We start from the raw sequence: 18,662 nt of genomic DNA, 5'->3' as shown, positions 1-18,662 counted from the left end.
GAGGAAGAGTTAAACTGCGCCGGACTAAGAAAAGGAATCTTAGACCGTACGCTACCTGCCTCACTTACCTCCCTACCTTGTCCGGTGGAGTCGACGACCATCGATTCGACATCAAAGTTGATAGCTGCTACGTCCTCCAAAACGTCATCGCCTAGTCCCTCCAGATCTTCAGGAAGGACTTGAGTTTCTTCCCTGATCCTGGGGATGATTGGGACCGCTACTTCTGCTGCCACTGCCGCCGACATCCTGGCATTGGGGTAAAGCCGGGCTCACATATCTTCCGCCAGGACATACGGCTTCTTAGCCTTCACATTACGGCCAAAGCCACCGACCCAGGTCTTGAGGGTCACCAGGGAGGCGCTCTTTATGGCTTGAGTGGTCTGAAAGAGATATTCCCGTTAGAACTTAACCTATAAAATACTATGTATTTTTAGTTCCAAATTTCTAATATGTTCAATAATTATTTCCAACATTTCCAATATGCTCAATAATTATTTTTGAAGGACTGAATGTAGTACATACCGAGTCACTCGTAAGGTCTGAGACCAAAGTGTAACAGATCTCGCACCCTTCCGGATGCCAAACCAGAAGGTCGGTCACCTGGACCCCACACCCGGCATGAGATCGGCAGACCTCATGCCCGCACGATTGCTGCAACACAGCAGTGCATGCTGTCTCCTGACAGTGTACCACCTCTAAGATAATTTGATAGATCCCTTATATGAGTATCGAATTAGATTGCGCCGGGAGATCCGGCGACATATATAGTTAAGATAAATCCGCTCTGCTGAGCTCAGTGGGATCGCATGCTTCTTAATAACTATACGATAAGCATTTGCAATGGTTATATTTTGTTTTCTTTCCCCCCGTCATTTAATGTCATCCAAGGAATTATTATAAATATCTGGAACGGGCGGAAACGATGGTTGGATTAACCTTGAACCAGTCCGCCGGCTCCGGAGAGAAGAATTTTCCTATGAGACTTCTCTCAGCCTTCTGTACCCCACCGGAGTTGGATGTATGAACTGATGAAGAAAGGCTAGGGACGAGCGGAACAGGATCAGCCATCTAGTATTCCGTCAGCCCCGGAATGCGTGAAGCACTACATTAAAAATGAACTAAATATTGATGACAAGGAGGTACAAAGAAAAAAGAATATAGGGATACCAATATTAGTGCTGGAATACTTGGGTGGAAGTATGGATTCCCCCGTTGTAAATCCGGCCCGATAATCATAATATATAAATTAAGGAAATGCTGTACTAAGCTCTGTCTGTAACCCTCTTCCCGGGTCAACCATCCGTTAAAATCCTTTTATATACAGTGATACCTCGGTACTCGACCATAATCCGTTCGAGATCCGTGTTCGACCTCCGATTTGTTCGAGTACCGAATTTTTTTTCCCCATAAGAAATAATGGTATATATTCTATTCCGTTCCCAAGCACTCGAACAGGCCCAAAATATTAATAAAACGTGTACCTAAACAACAATAATTATCTAAATGTGTATGAAATTGGTCAGAAAATCCTATAAAACAATTTTAAACCATTTACTGTACTAAAATAAAACAATTTTAAACCATTTTCTGTACTGTAGTGAACATACCTTTGAGCAGCGGTTCGATGGCATACAGGGATGGATGTGGAGAGGATGGAAGGGGGAGGTTACTGCTTGGAAGGAGAGTCCCCTTCCATGATGTGGCGGGGTAGTTCTCCTTCAGGAGTTGTTTCTCTCTCCAATGAAAGGGTGGGCAGATCTATTTCAGGGGTTTCTTCTCTTCTTTGTCTCTTCTTTGGAGGAGAAACAGGCTTTGATGTAGCAGCTTTCTTTTCTTTTGTGAAAAACTGGTCTATTGTTAATTGTTTCTTCCTCCTCTGCAGTATTCTTCGAAAATGATACATGACACTATCATTAAACATATGCACTGCCCGGTTTGCTACTGCAATTTCTGGGTGGTATTTTTCAGCAAAAGCCTGCACATCTGCCCACTTGGAACAAATTTCATTGATGAGAGAACTTGGAACATCCTCCCTTACCTCATCCTCTTCTGAAGATTCCTGCTCCACAATCAGATCCTGCTGCTGTTGTTGTTGCAGGTGCAACAATTCCTCCACAGTCAACTCGGTAGAATGGCTTTCTACAAGCTCATCAATATCATCCTTGTCGACCTCAAGCCCCAAACTCCTGCCCATGACAACAATTTCCTCAACGACATCAGTGTCATCAGAAATTACAGGGGTAGCAGTGCTTGGACCCGCCTCTGGTTGGAAACCTTCAAACTCCCTCTCTGTGACACATGATGGCCACAGCTTACGCCAGGCAGAGTTCAATGTCCTATAGGTCACACCTCGCCAAGCTTGGTCAATCATGTTAACAGAGTTGAGGATGCTGAAGTGTTCCTTCCAGAATTCCTTTAGGGTCAACTTCGTGTCACTGGTCACTTCAAAACACTTTCTGAAAAGGGCCTTGGTATAGAGTTTTTTGAAGTTTGAAATGACCTGTTGGTCCATGGGCTGGAGTATGGGAGTAGTATTGGGGGGCAAGAATTTGATTTTGATAAAGCTGTATTCTTCTTTCAAGTCATCCTCGAGACCTGGAGGATGTGCAGGAGCATTGTCCATAACCAGAAGACATTTCATTGGCAAGCTCTTTTCAATGAGGTAAGCCTTAACCTGGGGGGCAAACACTTCGTTTATCCACTCAGTAAAGAATTGTCTTGTGACCCAAGATTTAGTGTTCGAGCGCCACATAACTGGTAGTGCACTTTTACAAATATTATTTCGTTTGAACACCCGGGGGTTGTCCGAGTGGTACACTAACAAGGGTTTGATCTTGCAATCGCCACTTGCATTTGCACACAGCAACAATGTTAGCCTATCTTTCATTGGCTTGTGACCTGGCATCTTCGTCTCGTCCTTGGTAATGTACGTATTGGCTGGCATTTTCTTCCAAAATAACCCAGTCTCATCACAATTAAAGACTTGTTGTGCGATCAAATTTTGTTCATTTATGTACCGATCGAATTCCCCCACGTATTTATCGGCTGCAATTTGATCCGAACTAGCTGCCTCCCCATGCCTAGTAACACGATGAATACCTGTTCTATTACGAAACTTTTCAAACCAACCCCTGCTCGCTTTAAATGTAAATGAATCACTTTCACTGGTACTCGGACTTTTCTTCACTAATTCTTCATAGATATGCAACGCTTTTTCACAAATGAACGCTTCACTAACACTTTCCCCGGCCAACTGTTTTTCTTTAATAAATATTAAAAGCAACTTTTCCATCTCCTCAATCACTTGTGGCCTTTGCTTAGTTACCGCCGTAACTCCCGTTGCAACATTCGCCTTCTTAATCATTTCTTTATGCTTTAAAAACGTAGAAATGGTCGACTTCGCCATTCCGTATTCTACCGCTAAATCGGACACTCGTACACCATTCTCATATTTCGCTATAATTTCCTTCTTCAACTCGATCGTTGTTCGCACTGTTTTCCTCTTCTCCTTCCCCTTAACACTCATTACTTTCTTGGGACTCATTATGAAAGCTAAAAAAGCAATTAAAAGCACTGAAAATCACTAAATCACAACGAATGCTGATCGCGCGTTGTCTGAGTGACGCTCTCGAGAGAACTGATGCTTCCCGAACAAGCGAGAGTGGCCGAGATGGCGCGATCATCACAAAGCCCATGCGGTCGTCACGTGTTCGGCTGGTCGAGTACCGAATTTTTGGTCGAGCACCGCAGCAAAAATTTCTCGAAAATTTTGGTCGAACTCCGAATTGTTCGAGTATAGAGTCGTTCGACTACCGAGGTATCACTGTATATGGGATAAACTTAGGGGATCAGAACAGGGTAGATTACCTGAATCCAATCAAAGAAAATAGCTACTAACTTATAGATACGATTCTCAAGTTATCCCGGTCCTCCCGGGGCGGAAGGATAGCGAAGATGGAATTCCGGGGAAGGGGGACACGAGGTACGTAGCAAGGTGCATACCCAGTCCCGCGCGTCTGGTGGACAACCATGACGAGCCGAGTGTGTGAGCCAGGTCTCTTTCACTTGTCTTCCCTCTCCCCCCAATAGAATGTGACTCAAGCCTACATCCCGAGGGTAGGGTGTGGCGAATAGCCCACCAAGGTGGGTACAGGGGGAGGGGGACAACCAAGAAGTGGCTCGCCCGAGATCAGGTGATCACTGTGGCCGGTCGGATGGGACAACCCTCCGAGACACCGTGGAACTACCCGATGAGGCAGGAGGCCTATGGCTACCTGACTAAAGCATGCAGATTAAATAAAAATAATAATAATAGTTACTTGAAATATGTTCTAAAGAAAAGTAGGCTATAACGACATAATGCAAGTAAAAAAGGGGAGATAGGGAGAGGAACATGGTGTGATACGAGCGTATAGCCTAACCCTCCAAAACTGGGTATAATGCCGACCTGGTCAGGAAGACTAAACTTCTCTAATCAATAACTAGCCCTCCAAAATCGGGTTTAATGCCAACCTGGTCAGGAAGACTAAACTGCTCTAAGCAATAACTAGCCCTCCAAAATCGGGTATAATGCCGACCTGGTCAGGTAGTACAATGACTAATGGATAACATCCTATATAAAGTTAAAACGTGTCCCAAACTCCCCGCATAATATTCAATAGGAACATCTTAACTTAGATATAAAATACGTATATCGAAGGGGAAGCTCGCTGGTGTAGGCTACCTTCCGAAGCCGCATACAGCCCGGTCGGGTAGGCTAACCAAATGAACGCCAAAATAGCCTTACTAATACTCAAACGTTAATAAACTTCAATAACCATGCTTAAATACTGTATAAGATGTCTAGAGTTAAATAAACAAGACTACAATTAGTATGAGGAACTAATTGAAAGTCGTAATAATGATGAAGCTCTCGGAGGTAGCAAAACCAAAATGGCTGCCGAGGGTAAGGCATCACACAATGCTGCTGAGATTGAAATTAACAATATTATTAATTTTATGTGTCGCTACCTTGAATTATCCAAACAGATAATTTCAATACTTAACTTGGGAGTAGGGGTCTCCAAAAGGTCAGACATCTTTAAAACACAGCCACAAAGAAGCTATGAAAACGAACGTGTGTGGATATCACGGTGCTAGAAAAGGAATGATGGGAGAAGTGTGGGTGGTGGTAGTAGTGGGGGGGAGGCAGTAGCCATAGTAGTGAGCACTAGTCGGATGTAGAACGGCACCTCGTAGTATCGGGGGATATTGAGGAAGGAGAAGACTAATTGGTAAGAGACCTCTGGTAGTGGTTTTAACACGCCCCAGTTTCTATACCGACACCCTATAAGGGTGAGCGAGCTGTGTATATTCCTGGCATTCCATGCAACTTTTTCTCTGGTATATCTAGCATTATTTATACCTTAGAAATGGTGCTTTAAGGAGCATTTCATGGGGCGATACAGGTTGAGCCCAGAAAACCAAATTTTATTTCTTATCTCACACTTTGGGGATTTAACTTATTTGGTAGCTTACATCTAGTGCAGAGATACTGTACTATAGTTTATTTTCCGCCATCAATGTTATGTACTTTTCTACAGATTAGATGGGCATGTAGTTACTTGTCACTTCCTAATGGAATTGCTTATAACCAATAAAGTACTTTATATTGAAAACAGAGGTAACAGTGAAGTACTGTAATGCAGAGCATACATTAATATGAAAAGTTAAGGTAGTGATTTCACTTCCTTGACTGGTAATGATGTATTTTAATTAGACCATTAATATAGTGTATTATTTACCGAAGCAGGTAGTTAGATAGCAATAAACAGATTTTAAGCATTTATACTCTATATTTTAAGACCTAATGAGAGTTGAAAGTATACATGGGGTAAATATTTTTTCAGATTGGGTTAAGGATAATGTCATTCGTATTGAATGCTTTTATTGTTCGCCAAGTAAGCCGTGAAGCCTTTGCTGTCATGACAGTTCGTCTACATCTGCTGTATTCAACTGGATTACTCTTATCACGGGAAGCATTCAGAAGAGCAGCTTTAAGCTCCAAAGATAATAAAGAAATATACAAAGTCATTAATTTGGTATGGATGGGGTAAGTTTATTCATGGTAAGTTGTTCAAATTATAGATTTTGATATTATTTCATGATATATGGTACATTTTACATTTGCTAAAAATGTTGATTGGAGTAATTAATTTGCCTATCGTTTATGCATTTTATTGAGTTTTGGCATACTGTTGTTGTTATAGTCCTTGGAGAAAATGTAATTGTTTGAATATCAACACTAGTACTGTATGTGACCCTTTGAGTTATTTTAACATGTACAATACTGTTGTACATTGTAATATTGATGTCATCAGATCTAAGAGAACAAGGAATTGTAATTATTTTTTCACGAGACTTATTACCCTGGAGTTTTTTAACCCTAATCTACTTGTTCCAGATGATGAGCCTTTATTCTTTAATTCTTTTTATTATTGAAAAATTAATTGTTTCTCTAAACAGAACACTGGTGTCAGTACCTGTAGGGTTGCTTGGCTGGTACGTCTGGATGTACATCATGGAACTGCCACCGGAATCTGTAACTAGCCATTATAGTGCAGGAGTTGTTCTTATACTAACAAGTGTAGTTACTGAAGTGGCAGCAGAAGTACCTTTTGTTTTGGCGGAATTGCAGTTGTGGACTAAGACCAAGGTACTAAACCATTGCATTATAAACAGGATTTTTTATTTGCCGATACATTTGAGCTGCAGACTAAACAGTTGATATAAGTACTACATTATTAAAGGTTTTGTATTCTTTGTATTGTACTGGAATTATGGTTTAGGAAATTAAATTTTCAGGACAAAAAATATGTATTTTAAGTGTTATTTCATACAAACCTGTAAATCATTTGCCTAACAGATTTCATTGTACTTGCTATGTCCTACCTAGTAGCAATTTTGACTCCTTTTTCTCTCCTCTTTGAGACTCCATAGCCTAAGTATGAGCTTTGTTTGCTCATATGATATTAATTTTTTTACTTTTAATTTACATTCATCCCATCTGATCTTTCCGTTCATGATTTTGTTTTATCCTGCGTGCCAATGAGTCTCCCTTATAGAATAGCAGTATAAATACAGTAATAGGCTACATTTTTTCACTAGATACATTTAAGTTTGAAAATTGTATTCCTCTTTTTATAGTACAGTACATGATACATCCCTTTAATTGCTCCAATAAATTATCTTCTTACACTAGGAATTGGTTAAGTATGGAATCCCTAGCATAATGCACTTTATTTTATTGTACATTGTCTTCATGATGGCTTTGAAGATAATGGATGATTTAACATTCCCAATCATAGACTAATCACTGAATCCATGGAGCACATGTCAAGAAATGACTATAGTAAGGCTATGAAACCCATGGCATCTTTATAACTTTTCTCTCTGCCAGTGTGAAACTTGATAAATTTGTTCCTACACGAATACAAACGCTATGCATTTCAGGGTTGCTGGATGGTCTGTTAGAATTTTAATGAGGTGGCAGTAGTTACTGCCAAGTGGTTGGGAACCCCACCCACCCAAAAGGCCACAGCGCTTCACTTTTACTGCCACCAGAGAGCACAGATGTGCTCCTGGCGTCATTGACTGGCAGTTTTAATATCTTTTCTTTTATATAGTTATTGAAAGTTTGTAATGCCAAACAGGATTACAATTACAGTTTATTTCCCTTGCAAATGAGGTGAAGTGTCTGCTGTTATTGAGTTGAAGGGGAGAGATGCCACTTTTCTTTTACTTCTCAGTGTCATCACTTAACTGGGAAAGCACTAGAGACCTATTTCTTGGCAATACTGCCTCTGTGGAGTTACTCTAACCTTTCTTTATTGCAGTATCATTGCTGTCAGCCTGGAAGCCCCACTAGAATTAGAACTTAAGTTCCTCCTCCACTAATGCCTCACCTTCATCTCTTCACGCAATTGCCCTTCTTTTCTCCTTAATGGAGGCAGAAGTCTTAGAAGAATGATTGATGGAAGTTTTGTATGTGTGATTCATACGGTTTCTTCGTGGAAAAGAAAGTACTACACCAGAGTCCCTATGGCTTCCTTCATCAAAAACGAAGAATGATGACCTGAGATACGAGACAATGCAGAGGACACCTAAGATGCTCCTTTGTCTCATCATACACTGCTGGTTGGGATGAAAAGATTGTCTTTCTTTCCCTGTTTTAGATGTAAGTCCTAATGACCAATGTATAAATAGTTACGTTTGTATGATTCCCCACCCTTTCTATCCATATGTGACAGTCTCTTACTTCAGGACTCCTAAGCTGATGACAAAGAGAAGAAAAAAACTTGCGTACGCACCATCTGTTCATACGTGCTTCTATATGTTCACGATACCTTACACTAGCATATTCCTATAGAAATTCGCCCTTGCCTATTAGTCTGCAAACACCTGCACATACACTCGACTGTGCATGCACTCATGAGCGCTCCACTGTTAGCGCACCATACCTGTTTGTAGCTGCCCACTAGCGTATATTGTGCTTGCTTTCTTACCTCTCCACGTATTCCTATCTGTAAAATCCTTACCTGTCCACATATTCCTATCTGTGCAAGCCTTCTTGTGTGGCCCTGTAAAAATGCACCCTTCCCTGTTTGCACGTTCTAGTAGGAGCACTCCTCACTTATTTGCAGCTCTCTATGCATACAAGAAAGATCTTCTGATCTTTACAAAACACATTGCACGGGCTCGCCTATTAGCGTGCACTCTTCTGCTCCTGAAAACTCCTCTGCCTGTGCGCGCACTATTCTAAGCGCATGCGTTCTCCAGTTGATACGCTTGTATCATTGTCACCTGTTCGCTCATATTTATGCGCCCGTTAGCGCACCTCCTGGCAAGTACAATGGTAATGCGTTTGCCTAGCATTCAAATGGCAGCAGATCGATCCCAGCTTTCGGCTTTGAGTTTAAACTGTTCACTGTGGAGGATACTTAAATGGTTGTGCACCACAGATTGGGGAGGCTTGTCATACTAACATCCTGGTTCACATATTGTTGGATGATACTGGAACTGAAACAAAGTACATTTACCTTTACCATCACCGTTTGGTATACCCATCGGCGCTTTCCTGCAGGAACCTGCTCATCTACAGCAACACACATGCATCTGTATGTTCATCCTCATCTAAGAGTGCATATTTGCTTACTAGTAAGGCCAAAACCTTGATAGTTCTTAGTTTGCAAGTGTACTGCACATTAGTTAACCAAGATCAAGAACTTTAGGCACTCCTCAGATCATAAAATTGACGCAATATTTTTCGTGAGTGTAGTACAGTACTGAGAAATTCCACTAGGTGAAGAGATCCAGGTACATTCTCCCTTGTTCAGGGACCTCCACTCATTAGGAATTGATAGATGGGATCTGCGCTTAGTGGTATTACTGCTTCCTGGAAGACGGTGATGTCGTTGTAGAAGGATCAATTGGCCACAGTTGTTTCTCAAATTCACCTCTTCTTGACTATTGGAGGAGAGTATGCACAGTTCCATGAGTCGACATCGAATGGTACATACCAGAGATTTTTTTTTTCAAGTGTTCTAGGTAGACTACCTCCCGGTAGGTTCAGAAGGAAGCGTACATCTAACAAGCAGTGAGTAAAACCTTCTCGTTTCCCAGTCTTGTCTCAGAGCAAGGAGGGCGGCTAAGTATCAGGAATGTAGTTTTAGCCAGAACGTTGGCACCTGTCCTCAGCCCTGGGATATTCCAAGGACTCCAGTGATGCTAATGCTTTAAAGAACAGAGAGAAATACTAGTTATACTTGAAACAGATAGACTATCTCAGTACGTACCCTCCTAGTATGGAAGGCAAGAGGGTTCTTATCAAGAAAGTCTCCATCCCAGAGGACAAGTTTCAGTATATGGTATAGGTGTTCACAAACATGCTATCACTGCCTGGTCTCATGCTACAATACAGACCACAAGTACCCTCCAATCCTTCCATGGTTCTAACTACACTTATATAAAGGGAAGATTATTCCTCTGATATTCCTTTAGAGAAATGGACTCTCCCAGGCATACTCAACACAGTGGAGTCAACCACTCAATAACAATGAACAGTATAAAATATTTTAAGAAAATAACATTGAAATAGATGTTTCATATATAAACTGTAAAGAATTCAATAAAGAACTGAATTACTCTGGCCTTATGCTAGCAAATGCCTTTGCCCAAAGATGTCTCGCTAGTGTAGTAAGATAGGAACCAAGATATCTCGTGTGGACCTTGGGGCTTTGACAAACCAACCGAGATGAAAACTATGACTAACAGGAGGATGATGAATTAAAGCTTAATCATGTTAATAGAATTACATGGACTATTCATCATATTCCCAAAAGCAAACATTCAGAATACCTTTAAGAGTGTATTTAATAGGTTCTAAAAGGCAAGCTACCATTAATGTGCATCAAAGACACTGGTATATTTATTTTGAGTGGTGCTAATCTAAAGCCCTGTCCATTCAATCGAGCATGCCCGACTGGCAAACAGTGATACCAGGCCACAATAGTTGGTGAAAATGAGGGCTGATGACGTCAGAAGCGGGAAAACTAAAGGCAGAGATCTGGCAACGGTGTATGCTGCCAGATCCCTGTCTGTGGTTTTCCCTCTTCTGACGATAAACCCTCATTCTTACTAACTATTGTGGTCTGGTATCACCGTTAGCCCGTCTTGCATGCTCGATCGTTTGGACAGGGATATCAATGACTAGTACTAGCTTGGATGATATTGTTAAATCTTTCAAGTTTCCTCTCTTATGAATAGAAAATTTCAATTCTAGCCATTAAGGAATATAGATCAATGCTCAATCTGCACCTGAACATGTGAGATTCGATCTGTCCATTTCAGGTATTATATTAGATGCATTTTAAACATCTGACTTACCTGGTAGTTATATACAGTATATAGCTTAGTCCCTGACGTCACGGTAGAAATTTCAAAACTCACGGCAATCGCCGATTGGGTAGCCAGGTGTACCACCAGTGCGCCCTCTACCCAGGTACCTGGAACCATTCCAATCATTCCTTCAGATCTTCCCTGCTGCCTCACCGGCGACATCGTTGGATTTTCACTCGCTGTAGCCTATGTATAATTGCAGTTATCTTGATGTACAATTTGGCTTTTGCTTTCGCTCGTTTGGATTTGTTTTTGGATTTTCTTGGACCTGATTAGATTTTGTTGTTTTGACCCTTGCTTGTATGATCTCTCTTTAAAATATTCATAATGTCAGTGTCTTCTTCAAGTATTAGAAGGTGTGCGAGAGGTTGTAAGACTCGGCTTGCTAAAGCCTCTGTTGATCCCCACTCCATTTGTGTGAAATATAGAGGTAAAGTTTGTGAGTTGGTTGATCGTTGCGATGAATGTGTTATTTTGTCTGAGAGTTGAGTGGTTAGTAAGGCTGCTACACTCGTAAGCTTGAGAGAGATAGGATCAGAAAGAGTAAGAGTTTATCTCGTTCTTCTAGAGATTGTTCCCCTCCCTGTGTCAACGAACCTATTGATCCTTCCCCTATAGTGGTAGTTCCAGATCCCACTACTGTTATTCCTGATGAACCAACTCTAAAGGACATGATGGTGGCCGTTCAAGCCCTGGTCATGAGACAGGAGTCACTCGCAGCGGACAGGACCCAGTTATGGTCCGACGTTAAAGAGTTAGAGTGCTAGTGTCAGTGCTAAAGATCCAGTGACTTTAATCAGTGCAGTGGAGGGTGCGTCTGCTCGGACCTGTCGTTCTCCTCGCCATAGATATCTTCCAAGTTCCACAACCCCTGGGAGAAGGAATGTCGACAGGCGAAAGGAAACGAGAGGCGTTAGTGCCCGAGCAGTCGTCCCCTCGAGCGTACCTTTTGACGCTTCACAGGACGCTCGCCATCGCCATGGGAAAGGCGAGATGAAATTGTTTTTGGGCTCGAGCCATGTCGTCCTGATGGAAGGTTCCTATAAGTAGCTTCCTAAGGGATAATGGACTACAGTGATATTCCCAGAGAATTTACCTTTAGGTCTCCAGGATTCTAACTCCTGGCGCGAATATCCTTAAATTTCTCTCAAGGATATCGCTTAATATCAGGGGACGTATATCTGTATATCTTGATACGACACATAGCAATCTTCACCCTGAATAGCGTTTTCGCCTCGAGGGGGAAGAGTGGCAAATAGAAGGGGAGCCGCTATCAAGGTTACCCTTCCTCCTATACTACTATTGAGTATCTAGATGGCGCCATATCCAAGATGGCGCTTATTCCTATTTTTGTAGCAAATTCGCACGGTGGTGTTCCCTGTTGATCTAACGTTTTTGATCGATTTTGTGAGGAATTATTATGCAATCTCCAGCTTCTTTCGCCTCTGGAAAGTTGAGTATTGATTCTTTACAGTGTATAATTATTAGCTCCTGCTTCACAGTTTAATTAGAGTAATTTATTTGTGTTAAGGAGCTAGGCCTGTCACCGGAGGCACCATGGGCGCTATCGTTTGTTATGCATGTGTTATTTAGTTAGCAGAATGATTTCCCGGTTATAATAGCATTAATAATTTATGAAAGCTATTTAGGCACAATTATGCTAGTAAAGATATTTATTTAATGCATAATTTCCTCTTCCTTTTGTTGATCGTATACGTTAGGGTTTCGGCGATTTAGGTAACAGAGATCTCTTCTTGCCTAGGCTACCTAGCTTAGGCGATGTAGTATACTTTCAGGCATTATCCCCGTTTACCCTCGCATATCGTTTTATTGATTCAACGGGAGATAGTACATCTCCTAGAATTATATAACTCGATACTTGTCGCCTGTGGAGATTTAATACCCTTGAATCTCCACAGGAGACAAGTATCGAGTTATATAATTCTAGGTGATGTACTATCTCCCGTTGAAGCAATAAAACGATATGCGAGGGTAAACGGGGATAATTCCTCCTTCCCTCTGAGTGCCGCCGCAGGCGGCAACCCTTTCTGGTCTTGCCATATAGTAGTTCACTCCGGCTTGCCTAGGTTAGGGTTTTATGTCTCCCACCTTTGCCGGCGAGAGCCTGGCTTTGGTTTTCGATAGAACCTCAGAGTATTCAGTCTTTATGCCGGCGGCAGAGGTACAGGGTGAGTAGTCACTCCCCTGCCGGCTTACAGCCGCCGGCATAGGAGGCTAAGCCTCCCTAAGCCACACCTGAGGTGGTAGTATGATGCCGCCACCTTCTCCCCTGCGGTCTAGAAGACTAGTAGTTTGTTGTCAGACCTTAGGCTGAAGAATAGACATTCTTCTGCCTCCTAGGACGGCGCCGACACTGAAATGATGTTTCTCCGGTGTTGAGAAGCGGCAGCAATCCTGCCGCCGCCTCTTAACACCGTTTCGGCAGACCCTAGGCTGAAGAATAGATATTCTTCTGCCGCCTAAGATGGCGCCGATATCGAAACAGAGTTTCCTCCTTGTGTGGTAGGGGCGGCAACCTTGCCACCTTCTTCCGCACTTTATACAGGCCCTTTTCCCTGCCCCCTCTGTCCTTTAGCGATGACTTAGCCATCGCATTCCATGTGGCCGTTGTCCTGCAATCTCACCGCTTGCCGGGTGGGTTGTGGGGCCCGCCGGCCTCCTACATAAGCAGCTGTTTAGCCACTGAGTCTTTCCCTTACAGACATAAGGATCCGGGAAGGTTGTGCCGGCTATGGCGGCTGCCTGTGGGAGACCCCTCTGCCGCTGAAGGTTCTTCAGTCCTCCCTTGGACTGCCATCCACAGTCCTATAACCGGCAATGCCGGCAACGGACTTTGCGGCTGGATGGAAGCCTGAATGATGCATTCTCCCCTTCCATTTGAACCTTCTTTCTGGAGGAAGGCAAAAAGATTATATACTTACATCCTTATTTAGTGTAAACATACATTGTAATAAGGCAGCCCTTCACTCCATGCTTTCTCTCTCTCTATCAGCTAGTGCCGCTAGGTACTAACCCACCCGGCAGCATTGGACGGTGCCGTCAGGTACTTACTCAGTCGGCAACATGCCGACTGTACCAATGCCACCAGGTACTAACCAGCCGGCTATATGCTGGCCGGACTGTGCCGCCAGGAACTAGCTCTGCCGGCAATATGCCGGCTGAACTACAGTATATGATTATACAGTAGCCAGTACATTTGCAGTAGAGTATATACTGCAGATAGAAAACTATTGTATATATTATACAATAGTTGTTTTCCAACATATCTTGTGTATCCTTGCTCAGTCTTTTGCTGAGACCAATCCTATATTGAAAGAATAGAATTCCTTCAATACTCTGATTAGAAATCAGTTTACAATTTACCCTAAAATATTAAATATTTTAGAAGGGTCAGTGGTAGTACACTTTTCTATCCCTAGAGGTTAGAACCCTTCTCTTTGAGTTTCCCTGATCAGAAAACTCTATAGTCTTAATATTGGCTGGGAGGGATACACAAGTGTGTGTCTTTTCTAATTTCTAGTCCGGCCGGCATGTCTGTGCCGCCAGGTGCTAGCCATGCTGGCAAAACACCGGCTGAACTACAGTATGGGATTATACAGTAGACAGTATATTTGCTATATAGTATATACTGCAACAGAAAACTATAGTATTATACAGTAGTTAATTCCTAACATACCTTGTGTACCCTTGTACAGTCTTTTGCTGAGACCGAACTTGTATTGAAAGAATAGAATTCCTTCAATACCCCACAATATTAAATAATTAGAAGGGTCAGTGGCAGTGTACACTTTTCTATCCCTAGGGGTTAGAACCCTTCCCTTTCGAGTTGCCCTGGTAAAGGAAATTCTTTATCTTTAATATTTGGGGGAAGGTCACAGCAATTGGCTGGAAGGGATACACAAGTATGTGTCTTTCCCTATTTCTTTCTAGCTTACTATCCTAAGCTATAATGATTAAAATATGAATAATTGCATATCTGTTTATCTTGTGAGATAAACAATCGTATACTCATTTTATTTTTCTTTCTTTACAGGAGGAACCCCAGATGAAATGCGATGCGATCTTCTGCAATCATAGGAGTAAGTACTTCTACAGTCATAAAGCGTGCTGGTCGCATGCCCCCTGCACTATTATTACCGAATCCCTGCAATATTTGGACCCCCAAGTCTGCAACATCTGCCGGACCTTGGTGACCGAAGGTTTTGACGACCCCAAGTCAATGGAGTCGAGGGATGCGGCACGTGAAAAGCTGCGCAAGTGGGTAAGAGGGTTCCAGAAGAACTCTCCAGGACCGTACCTACCTAATGATAGGATGGGTAGCTTACTGTTCCCGAAAGCAGGTAGTGAAATGGTTGTGCCCCAAGCATGACTTTCACCTCCCTGCGTCCAGATTGCCATTGGGACGGATATCAGGGAGGCGTTGCAAAGTATGGACATTCACCAGGAGGTAAGGATATCGGAAGTGTCTATGGACACTGAAAAGGATCTATTAAAGGATCATCCCGAGGAGGAGTCTACTCTACCTCTGGAAGATGATGATGATGATGTTGAATCGGAGTTCCTTCTGTCTGTACCGGCACAGGAGCCGTTACCCTTGACGTCTTCACCTTTTACCCCTCCATTGGACAACATGAGCCAGGCACTGGCCCATCTTATGGATTTAATGGAGAACATTCGCAAACGAGGCGAAACTCGGGAAGCGAAATTCAAAAGAGAGCTCCGTGAAGCTCCACTTATCGCCTCCCTAGGGTCATACTAGCGACCCAGATGCTGAGACCTCCCGACCTGCTCCAAAACCAATCCCTGGAGGTATGTGGAGCTTATGTCGATTTCAAACGGCAAACTCTGCATCTCGGAGAAGATGGGAGCTGTCCTCTTAGACGACGTCCAGTTTTGGCCAAGCGTTAATGCTTACCCTGATTGCTTCATCCAACTAAAGCATGAACCAATGTCAAAAGAGGTGACGGAGCCGAAGTAGGTCATGGTTTTCGACCACAATAAGGCACAGGCTCTCTTGTCAAGTAGCCTGAGAAAGGCAGGCTATTCGGTGTCGAAAGTGTCCGTCTTGAGCAAGAAACACCCTACCTTTCTTGCTCCTGCTTCAATAGCATTCCCCTTTACATGGAAGGCATTTAAATCTGTTGCCAAGGCAGTGGAGGCAGGCAAACCATGCCCTGCACTAGAGGAGTGCAGGCCTCTGTCGTTAGCCTTGCCACGCAGGAGAAGGAATGGAAGGAAGTCCACCTAACCTTCTCAGTAGAGGAACTGAACGTGGACATCGCTGGACGACAGTTTAGCGAGAATCTCCCTGAACTTTGTCTCTCTCTTGTGCAAGGAACAAGAGACAAAAGAGAGACTTGTGGCTTCTTTAACCCTACAAAACTGCATAGAGATGTGTGCAGGCCAACAAAGTACCCCAGACATGCTTAGGGTCCTGGCCAATATGGCCACCTTAGTAAAGGACCTCTAGGCTTTCATGAAGGCTGGGAGAGCCTGTAGAGAGTTCGTGTTCGCTGCTGCAACCGTGAAACACGAACCCAGGAAGCTGGTATCTTCTAACATCTAGGGTAAAGACCTCTTTCCGAACGAAGTAGTCAAAGAGGTAGTCAGAAAGTCATCACAGTGAATAGGAATCTTCTCCAGAAGTGGGGCATCTCTTCAAAGAGGAAGTCTTCCCCGGATTTGGGTCCCCAACCTAAAAGGAAGACAAAGAAGTCTAGACTTTCCCCTCGGCCTGCTCAACAACATCCCACAGTTACTTCGACTGCGTTGACCCAGGTAGGTAGTTGAGGAGGTAAACCCTCTGATCAATCGAAGCAAAGAGACGCTTCCGGTAGGAGGGAGGCTCCAGTAAGTTCAGGATCGTTGGACCTTTGATCCTTGGGCCCACGGCCTAATCAAGATGGGACTAGGATGGAAACGGAACAAGTCTCCACCATCATTTCCTCAACTCTTCCAACACTCCAACCCCGTATGAGAAGAACATACCCTATAGCTCTTGAGCATACAGGTTATAAGGAAAGCAAAGTCCATCAAATTCCAGGGAAGGCTGTTTTGTGTTCCAAAGAAGGACTCGGGAAAAACTCAGTCATTCTGGACTTGTTGCCACTCAACTAGTTCATAAAAAACAGCAAGTTCGGGATGTTATTCTAAAACACATAAGGACCTTGTTACAAAAAGAGGTGTTCACAGTCTCGATAGACCTGACAGATGCCTATTGGCACCTTCTAGTCAGTCGCCCCCTCTCCTCTTACCTAGGATTCATGTTACAGAAGATAAAGTATGTTCTCAGAGCCATACTCTTCAGACTAAACTTAGTCCCAAGTATCTTCATGAAACTGGCAGACGCAGTCGTGCAACAAGTACGCCTAGAAACTGTTCAGGTAGCAGAGTACCTGGATGACTGGCTGGTGCGGGCAGCATCCGAAACAGCTGGTCTGCAAGCATCCAAAGAAGTAACCCAGTTCCTGGAACATTGGGGATGCAGAATCAACTTCAAGAAGTGTCGACTCTCTCCAGCTCAAAGGTTTCAATGGCTGAAAAACCATTGGAACCTGAGGTCACATTCTCTCCATTCCCTCAGGGAAGAGGAGGGAGATCGCAGGGTCTGTCAAGAGACTACTGTAATCCGACAGGATTTCAAGACGCCAACAGGAAAGAGTACTGGGCTCTCCCCAGTAAGTATCAGTAACAGACCCAGTGCTAAGAGAACAGCTGAAAGATGCTTCAGGAGTTTGGAGAAGATACGCATCAAACTCCCGAAGAGATCTAAAATGACCGATATCGACCTTACTTCGATCACTTCTCAACCCATGGTCGAAGGCTAAGAGCCTAATGAGGACTGTGCCCTTGCAACCACCTCTGCCGTCGATGACCATCCACATGGATGCCTTGACGGAAGAATGGGGAGTTCACTCCCATCAAAGGAAAGTCCAAGGGACTGGGTCATCTCAGTTCAAGGTTTTGGAAGCCATGGCAGTCAGTCCTTTTGATGTGGGGAAAACTCTCCCCTCACAGATCAGCCCTCATCAGGCTGATCTTGGACAGCTAAGTGATAGTGAGATGTCTGAACCGACAAAGCTCGAGATTGTCCCATATAATCCATGTGATATTAGCCATCCTTTGTCTAGAGAGATGGCACCTATCAGCAGTTCACTTACAAAGGATCCGCAATGTGACAACGGATGCTCTACTCAGGTTCAAGCCGGTAGAGTCAGAATGGTCCACAGAAGCAGACTCATTCTCTTCCATCTTAGAACAAGTCCTAGAACTGCAGATCGACCTCTTCGTGATGAGCGTCATCAAGAAACTACCTCGATATGAAGCCCCATAAGAGGACCCTCTAGTGGAGATAACGGATGCCATGTCCCTAGTTTGGAACGAGTGGACCCGGAATATCCTGTTCCTTCCATCCAGTCTCCTGCCGAAGGTCCTCAACATGCTGAGATCCTTCCAAGGAAGGGCAGCTCTAGTGGCTCCCAAGTGGCCCAAGAGCAACTGGTTCCCTCTAGTGATGGATCTGCGGCTGAAGCTGGTCCTTGTACCGAACCCAGCACTATCTCAATGGATTCAGAAGTCAACTGTCTTCGCTTCATCACAGAGAACCCAGGACCTTCATTTCACAATTTTCTTGCCCTAGCGGTTAAGAAACGATTTGGGATCTCGAAAGGCATTATAGACTTCTTAGAAGAATACAAGTCTAAGTC

At 43.5% G+C, this 18,662-nt stretch overlaps 1 protein-coding gene across 8 annotated transcripts in view; it reads left to right on the top strand.

Annotated features, from left to right (window-relative positions):
* Positions 1–18,662, top strand: part of LOC137616370 (man(5)GlcNAc(2)-PP-dolichol translocation protein RFT1) — a 159,259-nt gene that overhangs the window by 44,640 nt on the left and 95,957 nt on the right. For 7 of the 8 annotated variants that reach the window (XM_068346052.1, XM_068346050.1, XM_068346049.1 and 4 more), the window contains exons 3-4: positions 5,889–6,091; positions 6,505–6,694. In XM_068346052.1, coding sequence (XP_068202153.1) covers positions 5,889–6,091; positions 6,505–6,694 — 393 coding nt within the window. Of the gene's footprint in view, positions 1–5,888; positions 6,107–6,504; positions 6,695–18,662 lie in introns of those variants that run through there. The other variant, XM_068346056.1, reaches the window with a different exon arrangement.

The sequence above is a fragment of the Palaemon carinicauda genome, chromosome 22, assembly GCF_036898095.1.
Source record: "Palaemon carinicauda isolate YSFRI2023 chromosome 22, ASM3689809v2, whole genome shotgun sequence".
NCBI lineage: Eukaryota > Metazoa > Arthropoda > Malacostraca > Decapoda > Palaemonidae > Palaemon > Palaemon carinicauda.
Note: the sequence above shows the minus strand (reverse complement) of the source record. Positions and strands in the feature narration are given on the sequence as shown.